This window comes from Ambystoma mexicanum, chromosome 7q, assembly GCF_040938575.1.
Source record: "Ambystoma mexicanum isolate Mex_15411 chromosome 7q, UKY_AmexF1_1, whole genome shotgun sequence".
NCBI classification, from domain to species: domain Eukaryota; kingdom Metazoa; phylum Chordata; class Amphibia; order Caudata; family Ambystomatidae; genus Ambystoma; species Ambystoma mexicanum.
Window position 1 is genome coordinate 48444782 of NC_090941.1, and position 18172 is coordinate 48462953.

Below are 18172 nucleotides of genomic sequence, written 5' to 3' on the forward strand. Positions count from 1 at the left end.
CCGTTAGTCTAGCTTATGAAGGTCATCGAGGTGTGGTCGCCATTAAACGGCAGATCAGAGACACCATGTGGTTTCCGGTGATTGATGCAATGGTTAAATGCACCATCAGAGCATGTCACTTATGTCAGAGTACGACGGGTTTGGAGAGAACACAACCCCAAAAAATGTCTGATCTGTGGAGGAAGCGTGGAATCATTTGGCTATTGACTTCTTTGGGCCATTCACTGATGCAAATAATGGATTGTGGTCATGGACAAATACTTACGATTCTCTGGAGTGGCAGATGATATCATCTACTGCTGCTAGCATGTTAATAAATGAATTGGACAATATATTTTCAGCATGTGGTATTCCAGATGTGCTCATATCTGACAATGGACCCCTATTTAGCAGCATGGAGCTTGCCTGATGCATGCATCACATAGGGATTTGCCCCAGGAAGATAACTGCATTATGGCCTCAGGCCAATGGCATGATTGAAAGGTTTATGGGCAGTCTCAAAAAGGAACAACAGAATGAGTTATGCAACATGCCACTGAACCAGTCACTTTGCAACATATTGCGAGACCATCAGAACTTGCTGCATGTTACCACGGGCAGATGCCCTGCTGATTTATTACTTGGGAGGAAAGTGAGAACTCGCCTTCCACATATGCCTACCAAGATTAGTGTACGTCATCATGATTTTGCTCTGGTGGCTCAGAGACGGAAGCAGAGCATGAAGGCTTATGCTGATCAGCGCAGACATACAGTGGAATCCTCAATGCAGACTGGAGATCAGGTGTTAGCATGTCGACGAGGAGAGAGAAAAGCGGACGCTGATTCGATCATACACCAGTGACAGCCACCCATCTGAAGGGATCTATGGTGACACAAGGTCCCAGAATCGGGTGATAACCCAGAATGTGTCTCATTTAAAAAGGTACCATGAGAACGCAGGTGAAGAAGGTAAGGGCAATGCACATGGACTGTCAGTGGATGGACAGGAATCAAGGAAAGAAGGTGAACATGTGGTTGCATCAGCACGACCTGTCAGAACCGTCGGAAGGCTGGTGTAGCTTATTGAAGAGACATATAGCCAGGGACACAGGTATTCAGTTTGTCCTGGCATGCAGGGTGTCAATCAGCCTTGGAAGAAACAGTTGATACAGTCATGTCAGGAGATGTGGCGAATGGGGCAGCACCATTTACTCTCAAGCGTGTTGGAAAGAAAGGCGTGAGAGGGCTGTTTGCGCTCTGCAATAGAATACAAATGTCTGCCTTCCCGTGGCCTTTCTCAGGCCTTTCTTGGCAGTTAAAGAAACGTGGAACAATGGCTCCCTTTCCATGCCCGGTCTCCGGAAATTCTTGGCAGTTCAACAAAGGTGGGGAATTTCTCCCTTCCCCTGGCCTTTCTCTGGCCTTTCTTGGTAGTTCAACAAAGATGGCTAGACAGGCAGTCCTGGTATACTCCCCTGTCAGGTACTGCCTTCAGTCCCAGACCTCTTCTATTTGGTTTCTCAGTGCTCAGGTCCCAGAACCTGTTAATGTGGTTTCTCTTGTTTGCACCCCAGACCCTGTTATAGTTTATCTTGCTCAGATTCCAGACCCTGTTATTGTAGTTTCTCTTGCTTGGCTCCCAGACCCCTTTAGGGGCCCAGGCAGCACCAGTACCTTGTTGTCAGGCTCCTGATCTGTGTCGTCGCTCTAGGGTTCCTCCAAGACTCCCAGTGTCTTTTCTCAGCCTCCTTCTATATTCACGCTGTTCCGGTGGTTATGCCACACTTCCTCAGAGCCCGGATGCACGTTTTGTTTTGTCAGGGTTATGTGGCATTCTCCCGTGCATGGTTCTCTTTCTCCTGCTGGTTTTGGTCTGCCGATCCTCGACCAAGCTGGTAGGACATTGGGTTCCCACCGTCCATGTCCCGATCAGCTGCTTCTCTTCCAGCCTCGCCATCTGCGATGTTGGGCCTTCGCCTGCGGTGCCTCAAGGGAGGAACTGACAGGTTGGATTGTCCTTCTTTCCTTTTTATTTCCAGTAACTGAATACCTTGTTTAAGGTGACTTGACTGCTCATGTTGGTTCCGTGGGGTACTCTGCATCGCTCCTCATATCATTATTGATGTTCTCATCTTCAACTGGGCTACATGTGCCCTTCTCCGAGCCAGTACCTGCATTTGACTCATATAGGAGGTCCCTACTCTTCCTCATCCCAGTACTACTCAGGTTGGCCAAATCATCTATCCTACAGCAGTACATGTAAGTATGATGGATTCAGAAGCCTGTATAAGGTAGTAGGAGGAAGAAGGTGGGGATATATTTTGGCCATACCATGTTCATACCGGACAGTCGTCCCTAGTCCCATGGGGGGATCCCTCCCCATGAGATCCACCTGAAGAGAGTTTCCCCAGAATGACCCTTGTGTCCCCTATGCACATGACAGCCCGAAGGATGGGAAAAGAGAGATGCCAGTCGCTGTTTGGCCATCCCCAGGTGGACCAGTGTATTCCACATATGGGAACAGATACACACTTAGACAACCATTCAAGCCCTATACAGCTGATGTTTTCACAGATATAGTTGCCTCATCACTACACCATGTTGACTAATGATAATGTCCAGCTGTGCTGACGTCACTAGTGACAATACTACATAGCAACAATAGTCACAAAGTAAACTCGCAGACACACACATGCATACACGGAGAACATACACACACTGTTCTCTAGATAGAGGACAGATACATATACAAACTGTCAGAATCCTTTCCTTTTCACTAGCCAAACGCAGAAATGCAAGAAAGCAAAATTCACATGTAGCAAGCTTGAAACCGTTTTATTGCAACTAACCATATGGAGCTAAAGGGATCTATAAGGAACCTGGAAGGGCTTGAGTACTACTAACCTCTAAAGAAAATAATACAGTATATAGGGAAATCATAGATTGACGGGAAGCCACAGGCCTCAAAATAGGCTCATGCGGCTGACCCAGTGAAAACAAATGGCCGGAAGGCAGAAGAAGGGCCATTTGTCCCACATGAAGATGCACAATTAATTTAAAAGGACTATTATCATTTAGGCCTTTTGATCAGCAACCATAAGGTGGTTTGATTTAATCTATGTAGCATTTTTAAGGTAATTTACAGGCGATTTTGGAGATATAAAATACATCCACCTGTGACTCATGGAAATTTAATGGCTATCTAAGATGTGTTTCTGGCTGATCTGAACATGTTACAAATGTGAGATATGGGGAGTGGGTAGGGAATACAATTAGGGATATGGGTAATGACTTACATATTCATAACTGTTATGCATTTTATGGAAAGGGTGGAAAGGTGCCACATGTCCATGCAACATCATACAGACCTGGTGGGCGGCTTATCTAATTCCCATGATTAGCTGAATCAGAAAATATGTATATTATGGCAGTTGCTAGTAAAATTATGAAGTTGTGATACATAACTCGTTTTTGCCAACAATTTGAAAGGAGAACAAATGGGGATTACAAATGAGAATTGCCATATGATGCTCCAGACCCCTAAACCAATCCTGACTTGGAGGCTGGGTTTGGGAGGAGTGAGAAGGGTAACTGTCCAATCCTAGTTGCGGGAATTATTGCATGGTACATCCCCAAGATTGTAAATTGGTGGTGTCATCGCTGCTATATAAGGGGAACTGCACTAGGAGGAGGGACACACAGAGACAGACCGAGAGACAGAGAGGGCTGCTGAAATTTTTCATCTGAAAACTGTACGAAAACACCAGAGGCGATTGCTGAGAATGCATCTGGGTGGAGCTGTCTATTTCTAGGAAGGCCTCAAAGCTGACTGGGTCCTATGGTGGAGAGCAGGAGGTCATCTTTGAGAGTGGAGTGACCAGACCCCTGCCCTATCTTTCCTGAGTGTACTGAGATGCAGCTGGCTTTCCTGAACTTTAAACAAAGGCTTTTTGTGTAAGTAGTACTGAGCCCTAGGAAACCAAAAGGTGGGGGGGGGTCTGCTTGCCTTAAATACGTTCCCTTTACAGTAGGCATGAGGGGCAAAACTGTGTAGATCCTTAGACTATTTAACTAAAAATTGTAATTTAAATCATTCCACATTTGGCAGAACATGACAGGGTGAATTTTGTTAAAATTCGAAATTAACAGAGCTCACTTCCCAGTGTGTGCTGCAAACTACAGCCTATACATTAGTTGGGTAATCCTTGTCTTGCTGACCCTGACTTCTTTTAGGAAGAGGGGTGTCTTTGTTCTTAAATCAGTCCAACATTTTTATCCAGCTACCCCAACACAGATCTTTCAGTGGATGCGGGTCTGAAATCCAAAATTCCCTAAAGCATTCCATTTTTTCTTTCCGAATTCACAAACACAGACCAAAGTAGTGGGGGGGGGTCTGAAAAACAAACCACTAAATCAGCCTGTGTTTATTTTAAACCAAACATTTGGGCAAAAACATAATTGCCATATGTATTTGTACCAATCTTGAAATCCTACTGCTAGCCTTTTAAGCCACAGGAAAATCAAAACAGCACAACACTATGTGATAATTGCTTTCACTATTGATCAGTGTAATTATTTCTTGAAGTGAAAATTGCTGAAAGTGAAGAATTGTGATTGCGTTCTTTTCAACTCACTTTAGTGATTTATTTATGCTCAAAGAAGTTGATTGTGTTGTGCCCCAGACAAAGTGATGTTTGACATTTTCGAGCTAAATTCTCTTACTTTTATTTAAATAAATACCAATATATTTCCTGTACACCAGCCTGGTTCTTGGCTCATTGTTAGCTCAGGGGAGAGGGTTACAAGGGGCATGATATGTGTCTGAGATGGAGCTAGAGAAAAGAATCTGTTAAACAGTTTGTTGCGTAACCCCTTGAGTGGGGTGGGAAGGAACTCCCCATGTTGAGGGTGGTTTCTCAATAAACCGCTACAAGCTATACTCTCTGATTTAACCCATGAGGACAGAATGCATTTCTCCCATAAGTCTTCACTTCATACATCTCTGACTACAGTCTTCAGAAGGGTTTTCAACCTTGCAGTGCTTCGAGGCCATACCAATTGCAGTAGGCACTATACAAGTGACATGTAACATAACATAACACGAGAACACATGATGCTCCTTATAACTCCTGTTTTATCTTCCTATGGCAAGACCAAGCTGCTACATGCTCAATGCCTTACGGCACCGCATTCTTCAATGCATTTCATGATGGATGAATGCTCTTGCTCCGGTTTTAAATCATGAGAAATTGAAACTTTTGCCTTTTTTTATTATCTCTCCTTGGTCACCTCTTTTTTCTCTTGCTCAACATCCTTACCTCAACCCATATAAGTAATGGAATATATCATTTCAAAACCTGATGCAAAAGATGTTGCAATACAAATCTTAAATCTTATATACATGGTTCCTTTTTCCGAAAGGTATTGCAATAAAATGTGTATATCTTGTATACATGTTTACTTTTGCACATCGCAATAATAGAAAACAGTGCCGATGCTACGTGTGCCAACTTGATGGCTGACTATGGTAGCAAACTTCATCAGCAAAAGTAAGAATTCTTTACACCAGGATCTTTAGAATTCCACCCACATCTGAGGGCCAGGTCAGAGAGTTGGCATCCTCAGTTCTGCTGAAGTAGTGCAGCACTCTTGTTAGAACTTTTACTTACGCTCTCTGAGTTGGAAGAGGGTACTTCAATTCTTGCAGCCTTCCAGCCTTCATCCCTGCCTCTGCTATGCTCCCAGACAGGAGTTGTGCTTTGGCCCAGGAACAACCGCAGTTTTCCGACCCTCTCTCCAGAAATACGGTATGTGAAAGTCAAGCAGAATTTCCCCTGTGGCCGCAGACCTATGAGTGGGAGCTGCAGGCGACCAATGTCTTTCTTTTGCCCCACAAACGATGGCACTGCCATGTAATAACCTTCACCTGAGGAGAAACAAAACACAAAATCAGGGCCTTTTATAAATGCAATTGTCAAATATTCTCACCTATCACGCCTACCTTAGAGAATCTACTACCATAGTTATGGCTCAGTGGTATGGAATAGCCAGCTGTTAACCATGATTACCACCAGGTAAGGGATTCTGTACTTGTGTCCATTCTGATTACCAATAAATAATTAATTATTGAAATAAATAAATATTAGCATGCTCAGTTTCACTAGGTGGAGCAGAGCAGATTTATATGGGGAGGATACAGGACCAAGAGGCCTATAAAAATAGGTATTGCCCCTCACTCTGGCAGATCCATTAGCCATTTTAGAATTGCGGTGCTGGTTGTGTCAGGATGACCCACTCCCACCCAGTCCCCCTCAGCATTCCCCAACATATGCCAGGGTAAGGAAGGTAGTTTCAGAAAAGTTTTTGTCACAAAGGGTCAGGTGCAGAGGGTGTTCAAAAATTAAACGAGCACCAAGCCCAGTGTGCATTATGTACTTAGTGATTCAAGCATACAACCCATTTTCCACAGATATATGTGTCACATATAAGCAACTGTGGTCATTTTCATGTTGCCAGAGGGCTCCATGCTTTTATGCAAAGCAGTAACCAGGAACCATCATTGGTTCTATTTATCCCCTTCCTCTTTCTCATAGAGGTATTTCAAACAAGTACACATGGCAGAGTATACCCGTTTGCCCATCTAGCAATGACAAACTTCTATCAGAACATTATTTTAAATCATTCTAGATTTTATTAAAGTGCTTTGTTCAGTAAGACATCATTATTAGTATAAAGTCAATATATACTAGAAGTAATTATTCATAATGTTCATTGTAAAATGTTTTAAATAGCCATTTTAGCATGCTAGTCCAATTAAAAATATAATTTCTAATAGCTCCATTTGCAAAAAAAAAAAAACATCAGCTCCCAGCTCCCACACCTTCATGATATCTGTTTTTTTTATCTGATTGCAGTGATGTTGGTAATGGCTGGCATTAGCTGTGCATCTAGGTGAGAGAGAGAGAGAGAGAGAGAGAGAGAGAGAGAGAGAGAGAGAGAGAGACTGACTAGCATATGTTATGCTTTGCACACCCAGTATTATAACAAAAGTGAAGGCAGTTGTTGTTACCAGAGTCATGGGTATTTTTCTTGGAAATAGTTTGCAATTCTTCCCATGATGACTTGGTGTCTAAGTATAGATGACATTAAGATTTATAGCACCTTTACAGCAAGATATATGTTTAAATGCCATGAAAAGATCGTTGTATCCAGTGTACAATGCAAGCTAATTGCATAATCGCCTCATTTAAATTGTATTAATCATTTGTAAATATATTCTATACATGCCATATACATGATTACATGACAACCTTCTATGCATTTGTTAGGTGTGTGAGCAATCAATTGGTGGAACACTATTAGAAACGTATATATCCAAGTAGCTAATATGACTCATTGCTTCCAATCTGAATTGCATTTAAGTTGCAATGAGTTTGTGGGCATTTTATATTGCATGCTGCACAATTGTCTCTGGAGAGCCGGTGGTGTGGATGAGCGGTTAAGGAGTTGCAGGATCAGGAGAACTAGAACATGAAAATCCTTACAGGAGTGTGCCTTCCACACACTTTCCCCACAGCGTGCACCAAAATGGTTCGTGAGTTAAAGAAGGTAGCTGGGAACTCATGCAGAGTGTATCATTGTCTTCTCTGTGGAAACTGCCAATAGTGTCCTTTCTGTGACAGTCTGACGGTGATTTGTGCACCACACTTTATTTTATACTAGTGTGAAATCATGTGCACACAGGCCAAAGTGCGCGAGGAGAGAACTGCACCAGACCAACGTACATCCGGCCTTATAAAGGCAACAGCTTATTTCCTAAGGTCTCAGCTCCCTCTAGCAGTGAGAGCAGGTGAAGCGGGCAGTCTCTACTGCGCATGACTGCATCGGACCTTGTATTATATTGTAGGATGATAGAGCAGGGGTCTGCAACGTTTGACTCTCCAGATGTTTTGGAATTGTAGCCCAAAACATCTGGAGGGCCAAATGTTGCAGACCCCTGATATAGAGCATATGGCACTTTATAAATGGGATATTTCGTACTGCTTCTAGCTGACTTCCTCAATATATGTTCCTTATGAGGGGAAATGATCACTAGAATTATCGTCAGTGATGTCAAATGATTTGTGCAACTAACCAATCACATCTCTTTTTACAATATGTTGCGGCAAATCACTGTAGTTCTGTGTGCATATGCACACAGGAGGAGAAATGCCTACATCCTGTAAACATAATTTGGTAAAGCATTTGAAAGGGTGATGGAGCAACTCGTACCATTTATCCTATCAGCGGGGCTCCAGTCGAAATCGTCTTCCGGATCCTGCTTCCAGTCGCATGCCCCCCGGTCAAAGCTGCAGTCAATGGACAGGCCTGAAAAATACATCATTGCAAAAAAAGAGAACAAAAGCACGTTGAGTTAATATACATGTGCCAAAGACATCGCGCAAATGCATGTGACTTTGCCTACATCTTGTTCACAGCAAGGACCCTAAACCAGAGTATTCCTAGCTGGCATGCCTACAACCTATTTTGAATGGCTATTTGCACAATACGGATCTACATTATTACTATTGTTTCAAATTTAGGTCAAATAAACAAAGTTAAAGGAAATGTGTGACTCCTTTATCACTGAGGAGACCTGACAGTTCTGAGGATGTACCAGCAGCGACAGGCCTGCACCATCAGACCCTTGCTTGCAGTGCGGGTCTTCCTGTCCAGGGTCACGACCTGACAGTTTCCTCAGATGCAAAATCCTGTCCTCGTCAGATGGGCTTTTCCAGGTCTTTTAAAGCTACGATATCTCTTTCTTAGCCATCACAAGAACCTCTGTCCTCTGTCAGGGAGGGAGCATCTTCCGTCAGCCAATGCAAAAGCACCATTTGGGGTTTCTTATTCGTAGACGCACCCAATACCGAACACACTCTTTCCAGCTCCCCAGACCAAAGCTCCCTACTCCTGTCCCACCATCCTTCCAACATGTCGGCACGCTCACTTCTGGAGAATCTGCAAGCCCAGCGCGCATCATCATCATACAGAAGCCCCCAATTGTGCATCCTCGTCGGGGTACAATACAGAGGGCAAAAAAAAAACTTTTGCTGTTTGAGCCTGAGGGAGGGATCAGTCTTGCTACCAGATATACATGATCCCACCCTTCCTTACAGTTCCAGGGAAATCTCAGACCACAGGGGAGGTAGGATAGCTCAGGGGTAACACATTTGTCTTGGAAGCAATCCCGATCGCACGCTTAGAAACAAATTGTTGGTATTAAACATGTTGTAAATGAACAATAAAATAAAAAAAACAATAAAATTAAAAAATATATCCATTGCCCCCTCAGCCTATCCATTCACCGCAGAGACTGTGCTCCTTCATAAGACCTGGACAGGTAGCCACTGAGGTTGCTAGGATGGAGTGGAACGCTACCAGAGTTAGTCCCTCTCTGTTCCCCCTTCCTTTCATATTCATTTGCTGTTATGTCTCTCTGTCATGTGAGTTCTTGTATGCTCGTGCTTTGTGGAAGATGCTTGTTAGGTTTGAAGCTCAATGGCTTGGTTGATTATATTGACGATAAAGGACGAGCTCAGTTGGTTTGGCGGCCAATGGACTCATGTTTGCTATTTAGGGGCAGAAGTGTATGTTGCATTGCTGTCTCTGGGAGATACTCTCTTCTTCTGCCCGCCTTTGCTCTTAGTATTGCATGTTTGAATGCCTGTGAGACATTTGCTTTTGTATTTCTCACTATGTCATGAATATAAATACACTTTCAAAATCTGTGATGGGTCATGTATAGTAAAAGGTATATGGTGAAATTGACTGTACCAATTTGGATGCATGCTTGTAGGCCGAATCAGATAAAGGTGCATATCACTTTTAAGAGACAGGTACAAAGAGCAACCACAAATATGCTTCCTATGATGGGAATGGTGTGGAGGCTGTGCACCTATGCTTCTGGTGGAGATCGCTTTAGGAGGCAGGTTGGGTGTGTACCTCTGCTGCTATTCGCTTGCCATGTGGGTGCCCGGAGGACAATGCACGCTGCTCACCTCACCTTTTGGTTATGCAAACAGATGTCTGGGTCACAATGTGATCCGACATCCAAACACAAAAGCTAGCCCAGGGGTGCAGCTTTTGTTTTTCCTTCCGCCTCCTTCACCAACATGTATGAGGGCTTGCACGCTGACACACCTTTAAGCGTTTCGGCATTAGAGCTCCACCTGTGCAATACGAGCAGAGACATGGCTGGTCCAATTGCCAGCAAGGCCAGAGCGTTGCAAAGCCTCATTGGACCACATTATAAGGAGAGAGAGTGAGGTGCAGAGTTGGTGAGCATGGGAGGAGTGCAGGGAGACCCAGCTGTGAATCGCTGCATTTCACGGAGTACCTGTGGACAGCCGTACCATCTACTGGTTGGAGTGGTTGGGCAAGGAGATAAATACGGTAAAGGGGAGGCTATGCCAGCTGGTGACTGGTGGGGCTGGGTCTTGACTATATGCATTAGGAGTGCCAGTGCCTCTGCCTGTCATTCCCTTGCCCTTGCCCTGTAATGACTCCCCAACGTGTCCTCAATGTAACTACATAGATTCGAGGGCAGCAGTTTTGTGGACAGCCTTTCCTCAAAGTGGAAATAATGCGTCTGCAGATGGCACAGTATAATACCCCACAACACATGGATTTTGCTGATGATGCTCGTAATGTCAAGATCCATGCCCTCTCGTTTCATTATTTCATTCATGTGCCCTGCTATGTTACATAGAATTGTGTATAACGCCTTTGGGCCATTAACACAACCGTGTGGCCCTGATGCTCTTGACAAAGTATAACAAAACATTAAAAGGCCCCACAAGCCAATAAAAGACCTGAAAATGCACCACATAACCTCTTTCCAACAATCTTACCACTGGCCGCTGCACACAGCTCCCATTTTCGCATTCTCACCTCGCCATTGTCAAAACCCTATATCCCAAAGAGATACATAGTGCACAGTGCAACAGGGATCAGGGGGTGGCAGATTACAGGAATATGCTGCTCGGGGAGCCTGCTAATCACCCCAAGTGAAGCGTTAGAGTTTCTGGCAGGCATGAACATTTTGGTTCAGAGAAAAGGCTGCCTGCGATAGGAGAACCACAGATGCTCTCACCTTTCTTCGTATGTTGATTAGCAGGTAAAAGTTGTCTTAAAACTCATCCATCAGAAGCTGAGGCGGAAGGTGGTATGGAGCAGCATTTGGGCTAGTGATCTAGTATGACAAAGAGCCATCCATAGATATTGATTTCTATCAAGAAATTCAAGAATGATCCAATTCTGTTTCACATTTCACTTGCGCCTGAAATGACATGGCACTGCCCTAGTTTCCTGTTTTCAACTGAGGAGTCGACCATGTCCATCTTTAAATGGGACACTTGCTTCGTCTGTAGTCCGTTGCTTGTTTTGCTTTAGCTAATCTTGCTGCTATATGCGCCAAGAGGCCACCAAGGTGGGCGATAGAAGACCACTTTATCTTACATTTAATTTGGATGGGTCAGAGCTGTTTCCTGTAGGCCCTTTCAGATTTTTGCTGACTCTACCATGCATTGTTTTGTGACCAAGAATGTGCTGATGCCAGTCTAATTCTCCCTTTGGCCCTTGTAAAGTTGTATCCATATTGTTGAATCACTCGTGGCATCATTGTCATCGCTCTACTGAATGACAGTTACCATCATTCAAGTAAAGATGAATTGAACGACAAATGGAAACAAGCAGGAAAAGACACTGGGAGATTTTTTAAATGGAGTAAACAAAGAAACTGCATCAAGTGAAACTCAGGATATTTTGCTGAATTTAGCTTCACACACTTTTTGTCCTTTGATTGCCCTAAATCAGCTCTCCAGATGTCTTGGACTACGACTGCCATGGTACCTCACCTTTTGATTACGTTGGATAGGCCTGGAGGGCGTTGTAGTCCAAAAAAATATGGAGAGCTAAAGGTTGTAGATTCCTGCCTTACATTGTAATTTGCCCAAAAGACAAAGCTCGCCACTGTGTTCTATTGTAGAAATTCCCTCCCACCTTTCTGACATTTTTATGTTGTGTTACTGGGATGTATACCACGCACCACTGCCATTTACGTGCTATCCAGGTGCTCGTGAAAATCCACCTTAAACGGCTGCAATGACGTATTGCTGTTTCCCGGCTTTCATGTTTTGTATGCGCCAAATCTATTCCTGGAAAAGGGAAATAAATAAAACCTGTCAGCATTCACTGTATAACAAGATCCGTGAGGTGTCAGGCTCTCATTAAACCTCCAATCAGCAATTGTTCTAGCCTTGAACAAGTGGGAGAGGCCCACATGGAAACCTCGATAAGATGACTGATGAACCGGAGTCGGGAAGTGGAAAAGCACATTACTGTTTTCTATTGTGTCGCGGGAGAATGAAGTAACCTTGGTTGCAATATGTGATGCCAGTATGTGGAACACTTCCCGACGGAAGAGCCAACAGAAGCAGAAAAAGTTATTGGGACTTTGGTGGAAGTTCATGAGTATGATGAGGAAGGTCTGTGCGATGTGTAAAACAGGACGTGACTTCAGTGAGTATCCGCAGGCGTGCCTTGAGATCCTGTTTCTGTCCTTATTTATTCATTTAAATGTTTTATTATAAGCACCTGCACGCTGCACTGGGCCACTTTGTAGTTAATGAAACCTACGAATCTCTCAACAGTGTTCATTAAGACACCTAACTATTCTCTAAACCTGCTAGTACATCTTCTGGCAAAATGTTTGCAGTATATCTTGTGATGAGTCCTTGGATCTTGTCCCTTCTCCCAAAGGGTGGAGGTGGTGGGCCCTCCCATATGCCAGGGCGGTGCAGCCACAGTCCAATAGTCCCAATGGGGGTGGTGCACCGTGGGAGGATCACATGGCTGGGGAAACCCCTTTTGGGACGAGGGACGACGTTACAGGGAGAACACTATATGTAAATACCCCATTAGACACTCCCTTTCTCTTTTTACCCTTTTCAGGGCAAACCTGTCCCTCACTCCTATTTGTATTATTCTAAGGTAGAATTTATCAATTCCTTACCTTACACTGAGATGAGGGAGAATAGCGACTACCCATGTGAACACTGCAACTGGAAAACTGAGACGAAGAAGAGGCTCAGAGGAATACAGAATATTGTGCAAGTCCAAACAGCTCGGTCTAGTCAATCGGGACAATCTGAAGTACAATCGAGTATAAAAACAGAAAAGGGACTGGGAATGGCATTGAGCCATCCCTGCAGGAGCTGTGAGAGCAAGCGTAGACCTGAGAGAAAAGAAGAACGCTAACCGAGAAACGCTCACCGGGAAACAGAAAGCGCCATGTTGTGCGAAGTGTCTTAGAGTAGTGCATGATAGCAGATGTGTGCGGTTCGGTGGCCATGCCTTTGGCTAAATTCCATAAGCATGGAGTGTGATATGCTGAGTAGAATAGCTACACTCTAACAAAGGCTTAGATACCCTATCTTCACCTTACTCTAGCGTTACCTAGATTTAATTCAATGGGTACATTCTACATGCATCCACATATAACACAATGGCAACCCTCAACGTGAACTTTGATTGAATACAATGGTTACCTTCTTCATACAACTACATTTGAAACATTGGCTTCATTCTGCAATTCACCCAGATTCAATACATAGGCTACATTCTGCTTTTAACTAGATTCAGTACTATGCTACATTCTACATTCAGCTAGAATCTATGCAAAGGAGGCTACCTAATACCATTCACCTAGATGGGATATGTGGCTAGACATACACATTCACCCTAGATATAATACAGGGCCTGGCTAGATAAGAGGATGTCCTCAGTCCTCTTACCTGGAAGTTGCTGACAGCTGGACATGTGACCTGCTTAGGGGATCCCACCTGTGAACAGATCAAACTGGGGATGGGAGCAGCCTCTGGGAGCAACCCATGCCTCTGGCCCCCAGATGACTGTCCAGGCAAGGCTGCACTGAGCAAATCACTGGAATGAGTGTCTTCTGGTCACGTGATTTGAATCACCTAGCAATCAAGGATCAAGGAGGGCCAGCATGGTGTCCCGTCCCGGAGACCTTGTGCAGGTGTGACGGGTGAAGAGTTTATCAGATTGTCGGGGGGGAAACATGTTTTGAGGGGTGTTCTGAAGGAGAGGTGGCCCTCAGAGGCGGACATTGAGTGTAAGGGAGTTCCAGAGTGTGGGCGCTTGAACAGAGAAAGAGGAACCTCCTATTCTGGTGAGGTTGAAGCGGGGTTTACAAGGAGGAGTGTAGAGCCAGATCTGAAGTTTCGTTTGGGGTGGTATCGTGTGAGTTTGTTCTGGAGGAATTCAGGGCCTAGCTTGTGGAGGTCACATGGGTGATGTGGAGTCTTAGCAAAGGAAGCTTGGGCTGCATTGGTGGATGGGAAGGCTGTGTGGGGGAGGGAGGAAGTGGAGTATCTGAGGGTGAGCGGAGGGAAATTGAAGGTTAGGGGAGATGGATAATAGGGGGTGCATGCTGTGAAGCCAGAGGGCGATGACAAGGAGGAAGGGGTGGGCCTGACTTACCCTGGCTGAGAAGGGGCAAGGAGGAAGGATGAGTGGGTGCGGGGGCAGTGGTCTGAATTCTGGCATGCCAAAGAGCTCCTCTGGCCTTGGAGCTGTTGGGCATGGTGGGGATATAGTCTGAGTTAAGAGAGGATGGGGTGATTACTCAGTCCTTGCAAAGGTAGGCTGGTGAAGGAGGGGTCAGAGAGTGTGAGGCTCCAGAGTTGGGTGTTGGAGAGATGTAAGTGGGCGGGTTCTGAAATTACAAGGGTGCAGCTAGATTCAAGACAACTGCTCTGCCCAAGGGATGGCTAGGTTAGGGAACATGAGCTATCTGAGAGCTGTAGGTTGCTTCATGACATTCACTATATCCAAGGCCCAGTAAGAATCTGACCCTTTGCAGCGTTAAAGATAAAACTAGGTATGAAACATCAGCTGTACTAAGAAGCGCCTAGATTCAGTTTATTCGCAGCATAGAAAAATGCACCTAGATTCAAAACATTCTCAGTATTAAAATGCACCTAGATTTGAATTTTTCACAGTATTAGAAATGTACAGATTCAAAAACCTCTCAGTATTAAAATTCACCTAGATTCAAATTATTCGCAGTAGTTACAATGCACCTAGATCTAAAACATTCTCAGTATTAAAATGCACCTAGATTCAAATTGTTCACAGTATTAAGATGCACCTAGGGTCACATTATTCACAGTATTAAAATGCACCCAGAGTCAAAAACTGCTCAGTATTAAAATGCATCTAGATTCAAATTGTTCACAGTATTAAGATGCACCTAGGGTCACATTATTCACAGTATTAAAATGCACCCAGAGTCAAAAACTGCTCAGTATTAAAATGCACCTAGATTCAAATGATTCACAGTATTATAATGCACCTAAATTCACAACATTCACAGTGTTAAAAATGCACCTAATATTAAAACATTTGAAGTGTTAAGAATGCATTTAGATTCACATTAATTAGTACCCTTAAGAGGTAACTTAATTGGCGACAGCCAGTGTGTCTAGATGGTAATTGGGTTCAGGAAATGTTACACTAGAAGTGCAGGAGGTAGGAATGTAGAGATGTGGATGAGTAACTGAGAGGACAGGAGGACTATAATTCGAAAATGAGGGAGGGAAGGGGGAAACATGGAGAAATGTAATAAAGGAGCCCTTTGGGGGGCTAGAAGGTGGTGATCGCTTCTTAACTTTATGATGCTGTAGCTAATATCGTCCTGGCGGGACTCAATGGGTGAACAGGGGCAAATAGGGAATGGGAGCTGCCCAGGGGAGCTGCCGTTCACCTTTGGCCCTGAGCCGGCTGCCCAAGGCAAGGCTTTCCTATGGGAGCAGTGTAAGAGAACTGATTCTGGTCATGTGGTAGGTACCACCGACCTATCAGAAGGGGAGGGCAGGAGGTGGGAGTGGGGATGGGTGGGGAGGAACAGAGAGGAAGGGAAATGGGAAATAGGCAAGGCAGGCAAAGAGGAACACAATAATGCAATACACAGATGTTTAAAACCAAACAGGGGCTCACCTTCGATTTGTCCACTGCGTCGGAATGTGCATAAATGAGACACCAAGAAACTGAACAGGGGGTAAGGTCTGCGTACCGATTCCGATCACGTGGTAGGCACCCTCTATTTACACACCGGAAGGCACGTAAATCATAAGTGCGTAAATCGGAAGGGCACGCAATTTATGAGTGAAGGACTCATTAAGGTTTCATTAATAATGAGTGTAAGTATCAATTTTTCCTCCCCCCAATAGTAGCTAATTTATGGACTTTGCCAAAAGCATCCAAGTAAATAATCCGATTTAGAGAAGACCTCAAACGTCTTGATGGGGAGTGAAGTATGCGAGAGTCAAGGTAAGTCCAGGTAAGTAAATAACTTTCTTTATTTACATTAATGTTAGCCGGCGCCCCGCACAGCGTCCTTTACATCCACTCCGTCTCTCGCCAACCGTCCTCTCACGAACCTTCTCTCTCAAACGTTCTCTCTCACACCCAACATTCTACAAACCTTCGAACTTGCGCGCAGGCCAGGAGCATGAGTGTAATATATTTACCATTAGCATATACAATTGAAATACTACATCATCCCCCCCTTACAAAATTGAACAAAAGAAAAGTTCTACATTATAAAATTTTAAACACATTTGTGCTAGGTATAATAAATCAAACATTACAACATAATACATTTGTGCGAAAGGTACAAACTGCACCAATTAAATCATTTAAGAGATTAACACAATACAGAACTCCTTATCCAACAACCTGTGTACGAAAATTACTTAGCTCTGCATGACATAATCTCTGGACCAAAACGGTAACCTCTTTTCCCTAGAACTACGCACACTCCTATTATCAAAAGCTACCACACTTTGTTGAGTATTAACATCTTCAACCTGTCTTAACACGTTACCGTTCATATCCACATTTTCTAATCCATATTGAATATGATCATCTCCAAATAAATGTCTTCTCTCGAATCTAACCCGTTTCATTCTTTCATTCTCACCACTCCACATCCATTTACTAACCCTGTCCAAATTCCATACCGATCCTCCCGCAACTCTAACTGCTCTCCTGAACACTTGTAACACCTTGACAGGACTGCTGTATTTAGAGTCACCCTTCTTAACATTTCATCCAAGCTTGATTCGCACAAAATCTCCTGGTGATATCCTCAACTTAAACTTTTCAGAAGACATAGTCTTTCCTGGATACATACTACTCCTAACTAGGTTTTCATTAGAATTACGTAAACCTGTGTTTACACTACTCCTACGATTAACCCACACAGGATTAAGCAAAGTATTTGGAGCTCTTCCCCTCATTAATTCAAAAGGAGAAACCTTCATTCCTCTTTTAACAGACATCCTGGTGCTCCATACTCTTTCCTTAAGAACCTCGTCCACCGGCATGTTGTTACTTAAGGCTAACTCCACTGCCTCTACAATTACACGGTTATATCTCTCCACTAACCCATTGGTTTGTGGGTGATACGACGACGAAAATATTCCATTCAATGCCTGATCTTTTGGCAAATTCTCTCATTTCTCCACTTCTGAACTGAACTCCATTATCACTCATTATTATTTTGGGAAATCCTTCCCTTCTGCAGATTTGCATTATGAATTTTATCACTTCATCAGTATCGACTTTTCTCACCGCTTTAACTTTCACCCATCCTGAATAGTAATCAACTAAAACCAATAAGAATTTCTTCTCCCCAATTAACTTCACATATGGTCCAATGATATCAATTCCTTCCATCTCCCATGGTGCATCACCTTTGTCAATACACATCGGCTTAGACTTCACTATCCTGCAGCTCTTGTCACTGTTCTGACATGGCCAACAATTTCTAATAAACCTCTCAATCATGAGATCCATGCCTGGCCACCAGTATTTCAAACGCACATTGTTCTTAATGCCAGTAATACCAGGATGACTCTGGTGCGCTTTCTCAATAAGCTCACTCCAAAACTTACGTGGGGGAATCAACTTGTCTCCCCTCACTAAAAATCCATCTTCCATAGACAATTCATCCTTAACCTCCCAATATCTTCTACAACTTTCACTAATCTCCCTTTTTTCAGGCCACCCTGATTCGGTGTATCTTCTTATCTCTTGTAATTCATCATCTTTACTTAATTCTTCA

The 18172-nt window shown here is 43.8% G+C and overlaps 1 protein-coding gene across 1 annotated transcript in view; it reads right to left on the reverse strand.

The window, feature by feature from the left end:
• Positions 1 to 18172, reverse strand: part of EGFL6 (EGF like domain multiple 6) — a 360256-nt gene that overhangs the window by 12854 nt on the left and 329230 nt on the right. The window contains exons 10-11 of the mRNA XM_069640724.1: positions 8251 to 8346; positions 5649 to 5905 (exon numbers count right to left, since the gene is read on the reverse strand). Of these exons, the coding sequence (XP_069496825.1) occupies positions 5649 to 5905; positions 8251 to 8346 (353 nt within the window). The remainder of the gene's footprint in view (positions 1 to 5648; positions 5906 to 8250; positions 8347 to 18172) is intronic.